This window comes from Coturnix japonica, chromosome 3 (genome assembly GCF_001577835.2).
Source record: "Coturnix japonica isolate 7356 chromosome 3, Coturnix japonica 2.1, whole genome shotgun sequence".
NCBI classification, from domain to species: Eukaryota; Metazoa; Chordata; class Aves; order Galliformes; family Phasianidae; genus Coturnix; species Coturnix japonica.
Window position 1 is genome coordinate 12125391 of NC_029518.1, and position 15706 is coordinate 12141096.

The 15706-nt window shown below is 37.1% G+C and overlaps 1 protein-coding gene across 8 annotated transcripts in view; it reads right to left on the reverse strand.

Annotated features, from left to right (window-relative positions):
• PLCB4 (phospholipase C beta 4) overlaps nucleotides 1–15706 on the reverse strand; it is a 181072-nt gene that overhangs the window by 16943 nt on the left and 148423 nt on the right. For 7 of the 8 annotated variants that reach the window (XM_015857046.2, XM_015857047.2, XM_015857043.2 and 4 more), the window contains 4 exons: nucleotides 14790–14839; nucleotides 14608–14673; nucleotides 7859–7974; nucleotides 2289–2364 (listed from right to left, as the gene is read on the reverse strand). In XM_015857046.2, the coding sequence (XP_015712532.1) occupies nucleotides 2289–2364; nucleotides 7859–7974; nucleotides 14608–14673; nucleotides 14790–14839 (308 nt within the window). The remainder of the gene's footprint in view (nucleotides 1–2288; nucleotides 2365–7858; nucleotides 7975–14607; nucleotides 14674–14789; nucleotides 14840–15706) is intronic. The other variant, XR_004306741.1, reaches the window with a different exon arrangement.

Consider the following 15706-nt stretch of genomic DNA (forward strand, 5'->3'; position numbering starts at 1 on the left):
GAGTCTAATTAAAATCTTGATTGGGAACCTTCTTTCATACAGCATATATGCAAGACATTTGTTTAGTCACTAAGTTCAAGCAGGAATGATCTTTGAAGTAATCTTTTTTCTCCTCTTTTCATCCTCTGCTTGCATGAGCCTGGGACCTACATTTTTAATTCACAGCTGTAATTTGTGTCTGCCTCAGTAAATGTGTGTGTAGTACATTGGGACATTCAGATCTAATTTTAGGCTAAACCTCAGCTGCATATTTCCTTATGACAAGACGACTTTTGTAGATGAAAAGATCTCTGGTGCTGAAACTGTGCATGCACATTGTGATGCAGAGATGCATTGGAGGACATGAGCTGTAATTAAAACTGAATTACAGTACCATTTGATTTCAAATTAGTGGAGCAAATACTGAGAACTGCTAAACAGCCGTTAATTAATCAAAGTCCCACGATATCAGTGCAATGCATCCAGCATTTTAGAATTTCATCTGATTTAATTGCACCTACATTCATCCAGGATAAAAGTTAATTTCCCTATGGTCCTGATCACTGTTTTGCAACTTGTTGCTTCCAAACCTTTGAATGATCTCTGGGAATAATTCAAGGGCCTACACACAGTAATTGAAACAAAAGAAGTCTGTGAGAATACTAAAATTGATACTTAAAATGGAAAACTGTGATGGAACCACAGCAAGCAAGATACTGAAAACCATCAACATATGGCAAACCACAGACGCAGAATTGAAGAGGTATTGTTCAGAAGTTATCCAACATACAGAGGCTTGTCATATCAAAGGAGCTTACATTTAAGTCTTCTCTGAATGTGTCATCCTGAAATCTGACATGGGAGTGGACAAAAATCAACCTTTTCTACAGGTACAGATTATATTTAAATAAAATGGTTTGAAAGCTGGATTAAAAAAAAAAAAGAAAAAAGAAAGAAAGGACAGAGCTCAGAAACTACATATATCCGTGGATAGGGAAAACATGAGTCATACTTACAGGATTTGGAAGATTAATGAACACTTGGATGTCCCTTGTGCATGTATCAGACTCCTTAACTCCAGACACAAGTGGGAAGCAAAGATCACAGCAAAGAATTTTCTACACAGTATAACTTCAAATGAGTTCTGGAGCTTATGTCTAGGTGATAGGGACCTGGTGCTCCACAGAGAGTTTTTTCTCTAAGTAATGAATGAAAACTTTTTTGTCCACAACTTTTTTTATAAGAAAACACTTTCGGGCATTTCATTGGAGAAGGAAATAGGAAGATCAGAAAGGTAATCTAGATTTTTTTTCAGGGTGTCCTCCTAAGTCTATGGCTGAGGAAGCAGCAACAATAAACAGCTCTTATTTAGAAAAACAGGATCTTCTTCACATGAAGTAACAGCATCAAATAATAAAATAAGGAGAAGAAAAGGTGAAAACAACCTTAATTCTCTAATCTCAAAAGTTGTGTCTGCTTTCGTGTTTGCTGTATTCACCTGACCTGCTCCACAGATTTCAGCTTTTACATTAACACTCCTACTTACTGTGTTCACTCTCCTGCAATCTTCTCCCTTCATCCACTTTGTACAAGGATATGACTTACAGTGTTTCCTGCTACTCTCTATTTGAATATCTTTCAGAAACTTGAAAGCACGACGACAAGTGGCAAATAAAACTTTTAAGGAAAGTATGAAGCCAAGGAGCATGGTGTTAGCATAGAAGTTGCACTGTACAACTCAACATGAACAATGAACAATGAATCACAACTTGAAAAAAGCTCTTTCAAATGAAGTGAGACTTGGCCTCTGAGCAATTTTATTCTCTAGCACCTTGAAGAAAACAGCAGAACTATTTCCTGGAGAAAATAAAAAAAGAATACAAGCAAGAAGGCACTTGGCTCAAGAGCAAGTTAAGACTTTTGCTTTCTTAGGAGGCAGGAAGAACATCAGTAAGTGTCACCCATGGTGATAAAGATGGAAAATAAAAAAGAAACTTCTTCATTGTGGGAATGTATCCAGCATTCAAATTTATCTTTGTTTAGCTAGAACTGACATAAATGACCAGTTTTGTTTTATAAGGCATGCATGTGCTGCTTTCTTCAATAAATGTTAAAAAAGCAGGAAATTGAAGCTGCTTTTTAGATATTTTTTTGAAGAAGCACTTTTAGACAATTGATTACTCCCATTCTTTTGGACATGTTATTATTGCCAAAAATCATTCATATGTGTCCAAGAAAATAGAATAACACTTGAGTCTCAGAATCTCTATTTCAGATGTTGCATGTGTTAAAATTGGCTGTTTACTTACCTTAGATTTGTGATCTGACGTTAGTGCCTGAATTTTAATTTCAGTTTCTTTCTTCAGTTCAACACAATTACTTCCTCTAAAAAAAGCAAAATTGCAGATGTGTGCCACAAGTTAAACATCTTCCCATCCAGTCAGCTCTTACTAATTAAAACATTAATCAGTGTTGAAGTGCTACAGCATATTGGAATGAAATTATTTCTTCTGATAATTTATTCACAACTTACAAAACATTGTTGGATTAATGATCATTCAATTCAAACACCACACAATTAATTCTGGATTGCCCCTGCAATATTCTGTTACTGAGGATATGTCAAACATCTTCATTTACGGTACTTTGTTTCATTTAAAGGCCTAAAATATCTTGCTAAGAGAATCCAGATCCTGTCTGAAAACTTACAAGCATATTCAATACATTGCCATGATTTTATCCTCTGATTTAAAAGTCATTTTTGTTAGTGTTTTGAGGCAGAGAAAGAGAAGTCACTTGAATAACTGTCTCACATGGTAGCTTGGGCATACCTAATTGGAATGACTGCTGAAAGTCTAAGTAAGCTGCTATGGAAAAACAGAACCAAAAGGGTTGCAAAGAAGAGGCCTCATTACCCTTGCAAACTACATTGGTCCATGTAGATGAATCCAAGATACTAAATACCTTATGTGACTTGAAAACAATAAATCTTGAAGACAGCCCTCCCCCTTGCAATAGGCAATACAGCATCGTCTTTACGCATTAGTAAAGTTAGCAGAGTGGAATACAAGTTGCAAAGTTTGTTTCAAACATGATTTCAAGGAGCCATCTGGTAAAACAGCTGCAGAAGGCCCATGCTGATGCTCCTTTGGTTTACCTGCAGACAGATGACTTCTGTCTCTCAGAAAACCTAATTTTGTGGGCTGTGCAATGGGTAGGATGGACACACGGTAAAACTATTACTTTGCAACACCAACAGTAATTTCAATTACTATCTCACCTAAGTCAATGAATTTTTGCAAGCTCCGTCTGATAAGGTCCAACATTATCTATCCTTTTGCTACCCGTTATGCAACGAAGGGTTTTCAGAAGAGAACACAAATTCACACATGGAAATCTCAGTTTTTCAGTTTGGAGTAATACAATAAATATAAAAGAGTCTATTTTGTCAGCACTATAAAACTTCTGTGTTGGATCATCTACTGATGTAAAACTATGTAACATTACAGTGGGTGCAACTACATTCATTTTATAATCTTTAACTCCTCATGAAACTCTTAAAAAGTTTATATCCTATTTTAATATCAACGCTCAGCTAAACTTATGGAAAAAGACAACATTTTTATTGACAAACAGTACCAGCAAAATTCTCTGTGAGAATAGTGTGATGTGCCCAGTGTTCCCAAGAGCCACCAGAAGGACTGACTGGTCATTCATTTTCTGGTCATTGAAGAAAATCTTTGGTAAATATTTAACACTTCAGACGTAAATAAAAGCAACAGAGATAGGTTCTGACCATATTTACCTCTGCCTAAATAAAAAGCAGTTTCAAAGAAAGCATCTTTGCTTATGCACACATGTAACCATGATCAGAGTCTGGCTATACACACCCTAAGAAAAAGACTAATTTCTGTAATCCCAGTCATCAAAACCATCAATTGTGCCTTCCCTACAAAAGTAGTTTTTGTTACATTTGAAGGAAACCCTCCAGCTAAGCCTGGACATAGCTAGAATTGTCCACAACTGCAGCGACCAAATAAGTGATAAAACCATCAAGTCAAAGCTAGAAACAAACATTCAGCAACAACCCAACTCATAGTCACATGTCCATGCTTGTACACATGCAAACACTTGAATCACTGGACAGTTTCGTTAAACCAGAAAGGTCATCATGTTCCCCTCAAATCCCCTCAAATTGTGTTCAGTGGGAACACAAGCACAAATATCCCCATAAGCTTCCTCAAGACTGTTGAGCATTTTAAGTGTACAACAGAAATAGCACAGGGAGCAAAATCCCATCCATCTGTTGGTGAATTAGCATGTGATTAAAAATTATACTTTGCTGAACATTATGCAGTCAACATTTGTCACACCGTGTGGCAGAAACAGACCGCAAAAAATTGCTCAACAAAGTCAAAAGACAAACTCTTTCATATACCTATCAAAAAAATGGTTTTTTTCCAGAAGTATCTGGCAATTTGAATATGAACGCTTCAAAAATATATTTTAGATGCTCATTTACAAAGTCTATTGCTTGAGAATCCCAGAATGATAGTCAAAGAAATGGAATATGTCCTGTACTCACTGAACAGGATCTCTTATTCATTAGATTGTGTCAGCTAAGAAAACTGCTCAGATCTGAGCTGGTCCTGAAATACACTGCCCTACTGGGGTGAAGAGATGGTTGTGCCAAAGTACCATGCTGAAGGGGGTTTCAGGGCTGCATAAACAGTGATCTAGAAGGAAGCACTTAAAACACTGATGTACAATTAAGAAGATTTTTCACAGGAAATCTGACAAGAAATTTTAATTTGGTTGGTAAATGGATATCAATAGATACAAAACTGAAGTGCCATCACATGACTGGTTGCTGTCAAGTCCAGGCAAATATTCAGTCATGGTAAAGAACAATATATAGCTGTATATTAGATCTGCTTCTGAATTAGTTACAACAAACAAACAAACACATTAAAAGAGTCCCAACAGCTCCTCCTCCAAAAAAAAAAAAAGAAAAAAAAGAAAAACAAACCCAACAAACCCACAACAAACAAAAAACTTTTGTCAATAATTTAAAATAATCATAAAGGCTTTGAAGTCAGTGACAGAAATGTTATAGGACTTAAGACACTGAAAGAAAACAGTGAAATTATGTCAAACTGGGCATCAGACTATCATCTACTTTTATATCTCCCCAGTTTGGGACTATTCTGGAAAGCACTGTTACATACGGCTTTTCACTATTCACTGCCCAGAGACAGTCATTACCACCTTTAACTCTGTGATATGCCTTCATCTATTGTTTTGCCTAGACAAGCTGAGACACTGGCCTCTGCTCAGGCCAACAAGAACACTGATAATCTCTGTTCTGACACATTATTCTACAATAGAAGAGCACTGGGAAGCTTCTCTCCCCTAAGATAACTGCAGTACAATGTCCAGGGCTAATTTCATACTTCCTGTAGTAAATTGCACTGGCTTTATTTACAAATCCAGTGCATAGTTATTTTCAAAGCCAAAAACCTTCTTTACTCAGTGGAAATTGAATCAAAGCTAAATTAAATTAATTTGTCCTATAGTTGATGTCTCTTTGGAGAATTAGTCTTTTTTAGGAAGGACATACTTAGATTATAGATATTTCATAGAGCAACAGAATGGCTTAGATTGGAGGAGACCTTAAAGATTATCTCCTTCCAACACCCTGCCATGGGCAGAGTTGCCAGCTGCTATATCAGGCTGCCCAGAATCCCCATCCAACCTGTCTTGGAATGCCTCCAGGAATGGGGGCATCTACAAATTCTCTGGGCAGCTTGTGCCAGAGCCCTCTGAGTAAAAGATGTCTTCCTAACATCTAACTTAAATTTCCTCTCTTTTAGTTTAAAGTCATTCCTCCTTGTCCTGTCACTATCAGACCATGTAAAAAGTCAGTCCCCCTCCTGCTTATAAGCTCCCCTCAAGTACTGGAAGGCCACAATGAGATCTCCCCAGAGCCCTCTTTTCTCCAAGCTAAACAAGACCAACTCCCTCAACATATCTTCTTATGAGAGATGCTCTAGCACCTTGATCATCTTTGTTGTCTCTTCTGGACCTGCTCCAACAGATCCACATCCTTCTTGTACTTGGGCCCCCAGACTTGGATGCAGTAGTCCATATGGAGCCTCACAAGAGTGAGGGGGACAATCCCCTCACTCTCCTTGCTGGCCACACTTCTTTTGATACAGCCCAGGATACAGGTGACCCTCCAGGCTGCAAATGCATGCTTTTGGCTCATGTTCATCCTTTTATCCACCAGAACACTCAGGTGTTTCTCCACAGGGCTACTCTCAGTGAGTTCTCCTCCCAGTCTATACCTGTATCTGGAATTGCCTTGATCCAAAGGCAACACCTTGCACACAGCCTTGTTAAATCTCATTAGATTCTCATGTGCCCACCTTTTGCACACATCCACATCCCTCTGGATGTTGTCCCTCCCTTCTATTGTGTCAACTGTACCACTCAGCTTGGTGTCATCAGCAAACTTGCTGAGGGTACACTCACTCCCACCATGTCACTGATAAAGGTATTGAAGAGCACAGGAACCAAGATGGATCCCTGGGGAACACTACTCATGATTGGCCTCCACCTGGACGTAGAGTCATTGACAACAACTCTCTGGCTGTGACCTTCCAACCAATTTTTTATCCACCTACTATCTGAACCTTCAAATCCATATCTTTTCAGTTTAGATATAAGGATGGATTTGTATTTGGGTGATTTCAGTTCTCCTTTCTTGGAAAAAAAAAAAAATGCATGAGCTTTTTAAAGAGTTTTCATAAGCCTTTCATTACTTAGTGAAAAGAACTTTCCTTACCTTCCTCACTTCAGACACAACTATTTCTGTTCTAAGTGTAGCGAATAGAAAACCAAATATTAAAAAACTGTCATTCCAAATAATTAAAAAAACCTAAAAAGTATTTGTGTAAGAAACCAGTGCTAAAGATGCACTTATGTTCAGCATTCAGTTAGCAACTGGTTACTAGCTGCTGTTGTCTGATGATAAAAGTGCACATTTAAGACTAATTATTAGCATAACTTTATACAGAACTAAGTAAATCAATTGCTACTCTAAATTCTGGTATTATAAAACAACCTGCTGTCTCAAAGAAATTCCAGCCACAGGGTGAAATGTAAAGAGGAGTCACTGCTGCCAGATTAAGGACTAGCAGCAAGATAGCAGCAAGTCCTGTCACATTATTCCAAATCAGTCTACAGGAAGGACACTTTATTAAAGTCATCAGTATGTTCTATGAACTTTTCAGAGATCAAGAGATTCACATGGATAAAGGCCAGGACTTCAGCTACTGCAGACCAAAGCAGCTTCATCCAAATCAAAGGATTAATAGCAATTTATGCCAGCTGAGGACCTGAAGGTGTTGGTTTTTGTTGTTGTTGTTAAAAAGAAACTTCAACTTGACAGCATGGCAAAACGACTATTTTAAAATGCTCAGAATTAGAAGTTAGGTTTTTCCTCAAGATTAAATCATTGCCTCCTCCAAATCATTAATGACATTGAGAACCTTGGTCATCTCTCACTGAATACAACAGTGACATTCCTGGGAAAAGGTAGCGAGACCAAATCAGGCCAAGGAAACCAATATTTCTGGCAACTCCTTTGCTTTTAGATTTCACACACTGTCAGAAAACTGGAGAAAGGCAAACTGAGTACAACATTTCTGGCCCATGGTTAGAGCCTTCAAGCAGCTCAAACTCAGTTTGATGTAGGATACTGGTTCAAGCTGCAGTTAATTCATCTGAATGACTTTTTTTACAAATGTTTTCCTCCAGACCACAAAAGAATAAAAACTATTTTTAGTCTATTAAAAACATTAAAATTATATCTTACCCCTTCTTCTTGATTGCCTTCTCTAACATTTTCTCGTATGATACCTTTTCTTTATCATATTGTGCCACTATTTTGTCAATTTGTGTGCAGTGCAACTTCTGCATAGCGCTGTGCTCCTGGAAAACAGTAGGACCTCACAATTAGATTGCTGGATTTTTAATGTTTAGTTTTCTTACAGTGTAAAAATATCAGTGTATGAACAGATAACTTTGACAATGGAGTTTAATCTGGTTTAGCCATCTGGTATTTAATTTCCAGATATTCCACCATTAGTGCTACAGCAGTTCTCCTTTTTAAAAAGATGAAAAGCTATACTGCACCTTAAAAATATAGTATATGGTTACTTTAAAATAAAAGAACGATGGGAAAAAATGCAAACTGTTACTACCCATTCAACTTTACCTTTTGAATAAATGCACATTTAAATGCAACATAAAAAAAAAATAATCATATTTACAAACTCATATAACACCATTTAAGGTTTCTGAATATTCAGGAGAACAAAACTCATCCCAATCCCCTTCCTCTACATATCTTGTACTGAATAAAGCACTAGCCTGTTAGCCATTACAAAACAGAATAAAGGTACAAGTCCAAAAACAATAACTAAAAAACAAATCTTTAACCGAAAATTCTGAAAATCTAGTCTGCAAATCCCCTAACAACAACATCGATCTCACCATTAAGAAATTCTGTCCTGTTGCAGAGCACCTCCCTGTCCAAGCAATAGAAAGCAGTGCAATGCAATGCTAAACTATGCATGCAGCCCACTGCAAACAACTACTGCCATTTTCTGCCCCCCTCCCAAATAATATAGCACACCTTGACAAACTGGAAGTAAAGAGCTACTTATGGAGTATATCACCGTAGTGGTAACCTGGTGTCACTACAGTTATGCGATTTACAATGAGGAAGTGTCAGAAGAAGTTTGTTTATGGAAGGGGAGTAAAAAACTTTTTATATAATGAAAAGAGGAATCATCAAAGCACCCCACTTGGGTGCAGTGCACAAACATTTCCTTCCTTTCCATTACAAAGTCTGTACCAGAAACAACACCATTAGCACTTACACGTATACTTCATTATTAAACTTGATTTAATGTTCTCCTTGATCAGAAAAGTTGCTTATGATACAAATATTTAACTAAATCTGAGAGCACTAAATATTTAATTTACATTAGAAGAGGAAAAAATGTTGCTTGTTAATTTATATTAATTATTATTCAGTTGCTCCACATTTTATCTAAACAAGACAAAAACCCTTGCATTAACTAATATGGTCTCTTACCAGGACTTTATTTTGTTTTATAGCTCATTATTTAGTTACACTACCCTTATTATTCTATTGTTTTTTGTTCCTATTTTCTGTGCACCTGTGTTCGTCTTATCACTGTCTCCCCATTTAAAAATCCCAGTGAAAGACTTGCATTCAATTTTACCAAAATTCTATTACAAATGTTGTGATACTTTAAAAACCTAGCACTCCCAACACCTGTGCTTCACCAGAGAACATGTACAACTCACAGATTTTGTATTTAGAGTGGAGAATTGAATTCTCTGTCCTACAGAAGATTTAAAGGAAAATAAATAGACTCCATCACCATTAACATTTACAGGCTGCCCAGGGAGGTTGTGGATGCCCCATCCCATTCAAGGCCAGGCTGGATGTGGCTCTGGACAGCCTGGTCTGGTGGTTGGCGGTGCTGCATATGGTGGGGGGGGGGGGGGGGGGGGGTTGAAACCAGATAATCATTATGGTCCTTTTCAACCCAGGCAATTCTATGATTCTATGATTTAAAAATGCCAGCATTTCCAGGGAGTATCTACTGCTGACTAAACATGGAAGAAAAAATATGGACAAAAAGAATGACATAAACTTGACAACTTGACAGCATAATACACCCTCAAGTGAAGCTACAACAAGCATTTCCTTGCTTAACTACACACTTTCCTTCAGTTGAAAAGAACAATATAATTCCTGCTATGAAACACTGAAAATATTGCAAAGTATGAGCCATTTGCATATTGATGAGGCAGGGCTACATAATCCTGGAGGTCCTATCACTTAGAAACAGAATACTTTAATTTACCTAATTTAACCATGATTAAAGCCTCATCTCTTCATCACAATCCCACTGTGAACTTTTGAAGGGACTCACCTCTACTGCTACTGCTCCAAGACAGTTCCATCTTAAATGTAAAAGATCTATTGAGGACCACATACACACCACCCATTTCCTTCCTCCTCCCCTCTAGTTTGCAGAACATGAATTTGGACATGAATATAAACAGAGCTAGAAGAGGAAGATGGGCTACTGCCATCCACTGCACAGAAGGCACAGAATACTGGGAGTCAACAACAAGAGCTCTCTTGAATTATGTTACCTCAAACCTGGGAACTCTGCTTGAAGTGACTGAGCTGATATAACTTTGATTTTCTGTCTTTACTCAAGGGAAAATTCATTAGAGCTAGCTGGTGCATCCAAATCTTACGTCAAGACTCTAGAAAATGCAAGTGTTTTTCAAACACCTTAAAACACTTTCAGCATTTTTTGTTTTTAGGCATGAAGTTCCAGGTGAAAACATGTTCTAGGCTCATTCAGAATATGTTTGCAAATAAAACTCTCCACAGCTAAACCTTTCATGATTTCCTCAAGACTACTGAATTTGTGGTTTGAATTCATATGTCTTTTCCATAGACATATTCACAAATTGCATTTAATAATTATATTGAAAATCAAAGCCACAGTTCAGCTGAGTGGTCAGCTAACTGATACAGAAGGACACAAATCACAGCCTGATATCTGTAGAACAAAGCTAAAGAATTAGATATAGTTCCATTTAAACAAAGGGAAAGAAAATCGTAATTCAGTCTATTGAAGACAAGAAGATCTTAGGATACAAACCATTATTTCTACATGAACCTCCCTAATATAATATACATATTCCTTTACACAACTAAAAACTGAAGTATGGAATACTCTCATTATAGAATACTACAATGGCGAAATAAAGAAAAAACTATCATTTCCAAATCCACAACCTCTTCTGCAGAACTTTATTAATCTAGAGCTCCAGAGTCCTTTATACCTTCTCTTTTGTACTGTGAAATGAAGATTATTTTTCACGGTCATTTTCTTGAAAAGCCCTCTTTTCAAACAGAACACACATTCAGTGTCAATATAAACACACAGGAGATTAACTATAGGATTCATATTTTGAGTGGTAACTATGCAGATCTGGATTGTGCCTATGGCCACATCAAATACCCTAAGTGCACATCTGTGAATATCACTTCCTTGTCTGAAACTGACAGAACAGTTTACCACAGTGATCTGTCGTACCTTTGACTGTTAGAGAATATACTGAGTAATTCACTTTCAGAGTCAAGTGTACCAACATGGTTTCTCTACTTGAGAAGAAGTGGTTTTGTCTGTAACAGAGCTGTTGCAATTGAATCAGTTTTTGAACCCAGTCCTCTACTTAAGTTTGTGGCCCGAGTAAGAACAGAGAGCTTGAAGGAAGAATGAATTTCACAGACTTACAGGACTTATGAAATGTTCTCCTTTTACAGTATTCACTACAATTTGTTCTGCCTTTCTCTAAATCTACTTGTGTAGTCCGTTACAACCTGTATGGATTTCTTTAAAAGCTTTATTCCAATTAAAAATAACCCTGTATATGTACCTTTTACATGTTTCTCAATCCTGAACGAAATCTCAACTCTTCACTATTCACAGACCTTGTGAAATTCAAAATTCTTCAGTTTTTGGCAAGCCACTCATCTGATATTAGGGAGTGGGCAGACTGAACTCTATCAATCACAGAATGCTTGCATTGTAATGACCTCCATTCTACTTGGACAGAGTAGCATTGGTAGAGTAGAAGAGTAGAGTAGAATAGAATAAAATAGGATAGATAGGGACCTACAAAGTTCATCTTGCTGCCTGACCACTGTAGGGCTAACCAAAAGTTAAAGCATAGTAAGGACATTATCCGAACGCTTCCTGAATACTGACAAGCATGATGAGAGGTCATGTTTTTCCCATATGGAAGTGGAAAAAGGAACAGTAAAGACTTTAAATCCTGTTCTCCAAGGATCCTACACAAAAATAAAATGGTGCTAGGATTTTCAGCATACAGTACTCTCTGGCTGTGTATCTGTTTAATGCTATCTTCCTTCTTATTTAAGGTTGGTCAGTGTTTCAGCCATTTTGATCTAGAAGTATGATAAAATTCTCTAATTACTCTACATGTTACCATTACTTTGTTTTTCCTGTGTGACATATCTCCTTGCAGCTGTTGTACTTGTATACATACACACACATCCAACACCGTGACGTCACTTCCTGCTTGTTCTAGTATGATTTTCCCTTTTTAAAAAGAGTATAATTACATAATGTGGGGATCATTCCTTAATATTCATACCTTAATATTTGAGGTATACTGGTACTGAGGCATTTCTAAGGAATGCAGAGTGCAAAACAGGTAAGACCTGTGATATGCAGGAGAGGATTAATACCTTTTGAAGGGAAGCGTTTAAACCATACTAAGAAGTTGAAACAACCACTGAATCTCAACACAGACTTGGCAGACAGGACCACTCTTTCAAAAGCCCTGTAAATGTCTAAGCTGCAGAGAAGAACCCAAATAAAATCAATTTCCACTGTTTTTTTTTTTGCACTGGAGGGTTGCACATCCTTCCTGCACCAGGAGCACTGATGCTGCACTGTGGGTGGTGCAAAAGTAGTTCTAGTGATTAATCTGAAAACGTGGTGTCTGTAACTATCCGACACATTTATTAAATAAAGGCTGATAATAAAAAGTGTATTTTCCTACAAAGAAACCAAACTTTGACAGTATTTCAGTGGATGTGAGTGAATGTTGTTAATAAGGACAGTCACTACTGCTACGTCCTCAGCTAATTCTGCTCAGGGCTACCAGTTTAACTCCTACGTTGATTAGAAGAGAGCCACTTCCTCCTCTACCCTCTCTTCTACACTTGCATGCATTCATTTACAAACATTCATTTTCCACAAGGCGAACTTTAGACAGAAAAGAACTGGATTACTTTTTCTTCTTAAGTGACATGAACAATTCCCTTGTGTTTACTTATTCCTCCAGATCTCAGGAGTGTCTACAGCTAAATAAGGGCCAACCAATTTCTGGAGCTTCTAAGTTCAATGTGTTTAATACAAAGGCTTTCTGCGAATGATCATGGATTACCAACTGCATAGTTCCCAGGCTCCTTCCCAGCTTCTAAAATGCGTTAAAAATACTGATGAGTACACAAGGCACTTTCTTAAGCTCACCTGTGTACTACTACAGCCACACTCTTCTGATCAGATTCTCTTTATATTTAAGAAGTTGCACTTACAGAGGCCTTCAACAAGACATGTTCTAGACAAGAACTTTCTTGTTAGGGCAGACTTGCACTCACTCAGCTCATGCTTGCAAACAGCAGGACACAGAAATGCTCAGACCAAAAATAACTGTTCTTGAGCAAATGCTGAAAGCTCATCTAAGCACACAGCATCTTATTGTTGCTGGCAATTTTTCCCCTGGGTTAGAAAAAGTACAAACCTGAAAAAATTGATCAAATTTTTTATATTATCCAACTGTGAGAAGCCTCCTAAATGCTTAATTTCCTGAAGGCCTAGAAGCTACCTATGATGCATTGATTCAGGTAAGAACAAAACATTTTTGCAAGATACTCACAACAAGCCATCCTTACAGGATAGAAGTGCTAATTTAGACATGGATAGCAGAGACTTCTTCTTGGGTATGGGCTTTGTACACAACATTAAAGTCAGGGAATCGTTCATTTCCCCTCTGCACAGAGTCAGCATGGCATCAGAAAGTTGAATAGTTGCTCAATTTTCCTATACTATTTTTAATATTAAGTGCCACACACACACAAAAAAATAAAATGTTGACTATTGAAAGTAATTTCCTCATCCTTCATTACACATAGTATCCCAGGTCCAAATGACAGCCGTGAATAGAAACACAGTGATACTAAAAATCCTCAAATATTATTACATTAGATCAGATCTGCATGAAATCTGCATTCAAAGTGAACAAGGGTGTCACTGTCACAAAAGCTAGAAAAGATGTTTATGCATTGCCAAAATTCAGAATACTATATTCACCTGGTATTCCTTTGTTTGTAACATGAGATTTCCTAGTGATAAAAAGCAGAAAATGGGTCATAATTTTATAATGTAAAGTAGTACACTTGTGATACTGCCAAATTTGGGATACCAGTGTTAACAGTACCCAGCTAACAAAATCTAACTAAAAAGTGATAATATATATATTCGTGAAAAGAAATAGTGCACCTCATTTTTTGTTTTGTTCCAGTTTTGTTTAGTAATTTTGCAGTTTCTCCAGGGTTTGCCTTTGATGCAGAACCCTCACAGATCATTACTGTCCTTTTTTCTCAAGCTATGTGTCAATATGTCATCCAGAAGGGAGTTAGGTAAAATTATCATCTGGAAAAGGTGAATTCTGGATTCTTACATGGGTCAAACAAAGCATACTAAAACTCAGAAAGACATAAGAATGGGTTGCTAAAAGGAAACTCAGTTTACTTGAGCATAAATTGCAGTACAATTAAAACAGAAATGCCCTGTCTTGATGGTCTTAGTTACTCAGTTTTCTTTCAGTTCAATTAGGAACTATCTATACTAGTGAAAGTTGCAGCTTTTTCAATCAGTGTGCTGTTCAGAGAGCCTTTAATGATCTTACCTTTGCATGCTTCTTCTTCAAGGCATTCAGCTCTTTCTGCTGTTTCTTTAAATGTTTTATGTAAGCCTACAAAAAAAGAAATCAGATCAATTTTTCTGTGGTCACATTTACTGTAAACAGATAAAATGACAGCTACTTAAATAATTAGAATCACATTTTGAAAAGCTTATGCCCATGCTTACCTTCATTTGCTTTAAATCTTCTATCTTCACTTGAGGAATCAGGTCTATACCTAGGAAGGTATTGATAGTTTATCTAAAACTTCGTGCAAAGATCTGCATTTCATACTTGGAGTTTTAACGTAAAAATCTACATGTAAGTTAACAATTAATTACTGTTTTGTACCATTAAAATGTCAGGTTAATGAGAAAATTATTCATTAAGCTACAGCAAAAATAGTGCTAATTTCCTTTTAAAATGCACTGCTCAACCAATTACCTCGTTAAAAAAAGGAATTGATCAGAGTATTTTAATCTCTTACAATTCTGCACTGGAGTGTCAAAACACAGCAATATAAAGTTTCTTTTCTGAAAATACAGCAAACAATTTATGTACATTAAAGTTCAATTTGGCAAATTTCAGAATTTTATTACATAGCTGGAGATTGCTCCAGTACCTCTGGGTTCATGGGGAACGTTCCAGGACCAAAAGAAATGGCCACAAGTTGTATCAGATGAGGTTTAGACTGGATATAAGAAGGAAATTTTTCTCTCATAGAGTGGTCAGGCACTGGAATGGCTGCCCAGGGAGGTGGTGGAGTTGCCATCCCTGGAAGTGTTCAAGAGGCATCTAGATAGGGAGCTAGGAGATATAGTTTAGGGGTTTTCTATAGGTACGGTAAAGGGAGGATGGTTGGACTAGATCATCTTGTAGGTCCTTTCCAACCTTGTGATTCTGTGATTCTATGTTACTCAGGTGAGGTTGTGCATGACAACAAGAAGAGCTAAATATACTTATTCTCCTTCATTTAAAACACAAAAATTGTGGAATTGAAATCCTGTTTGTTAGTAGAAGTAAACTTTGCATTTAGGTTAATATCAGGTCTGGGAAAAGGAACGGTAGTACAGTTCCAGACTCCTTATAAAGGGCTTTTTGTCTT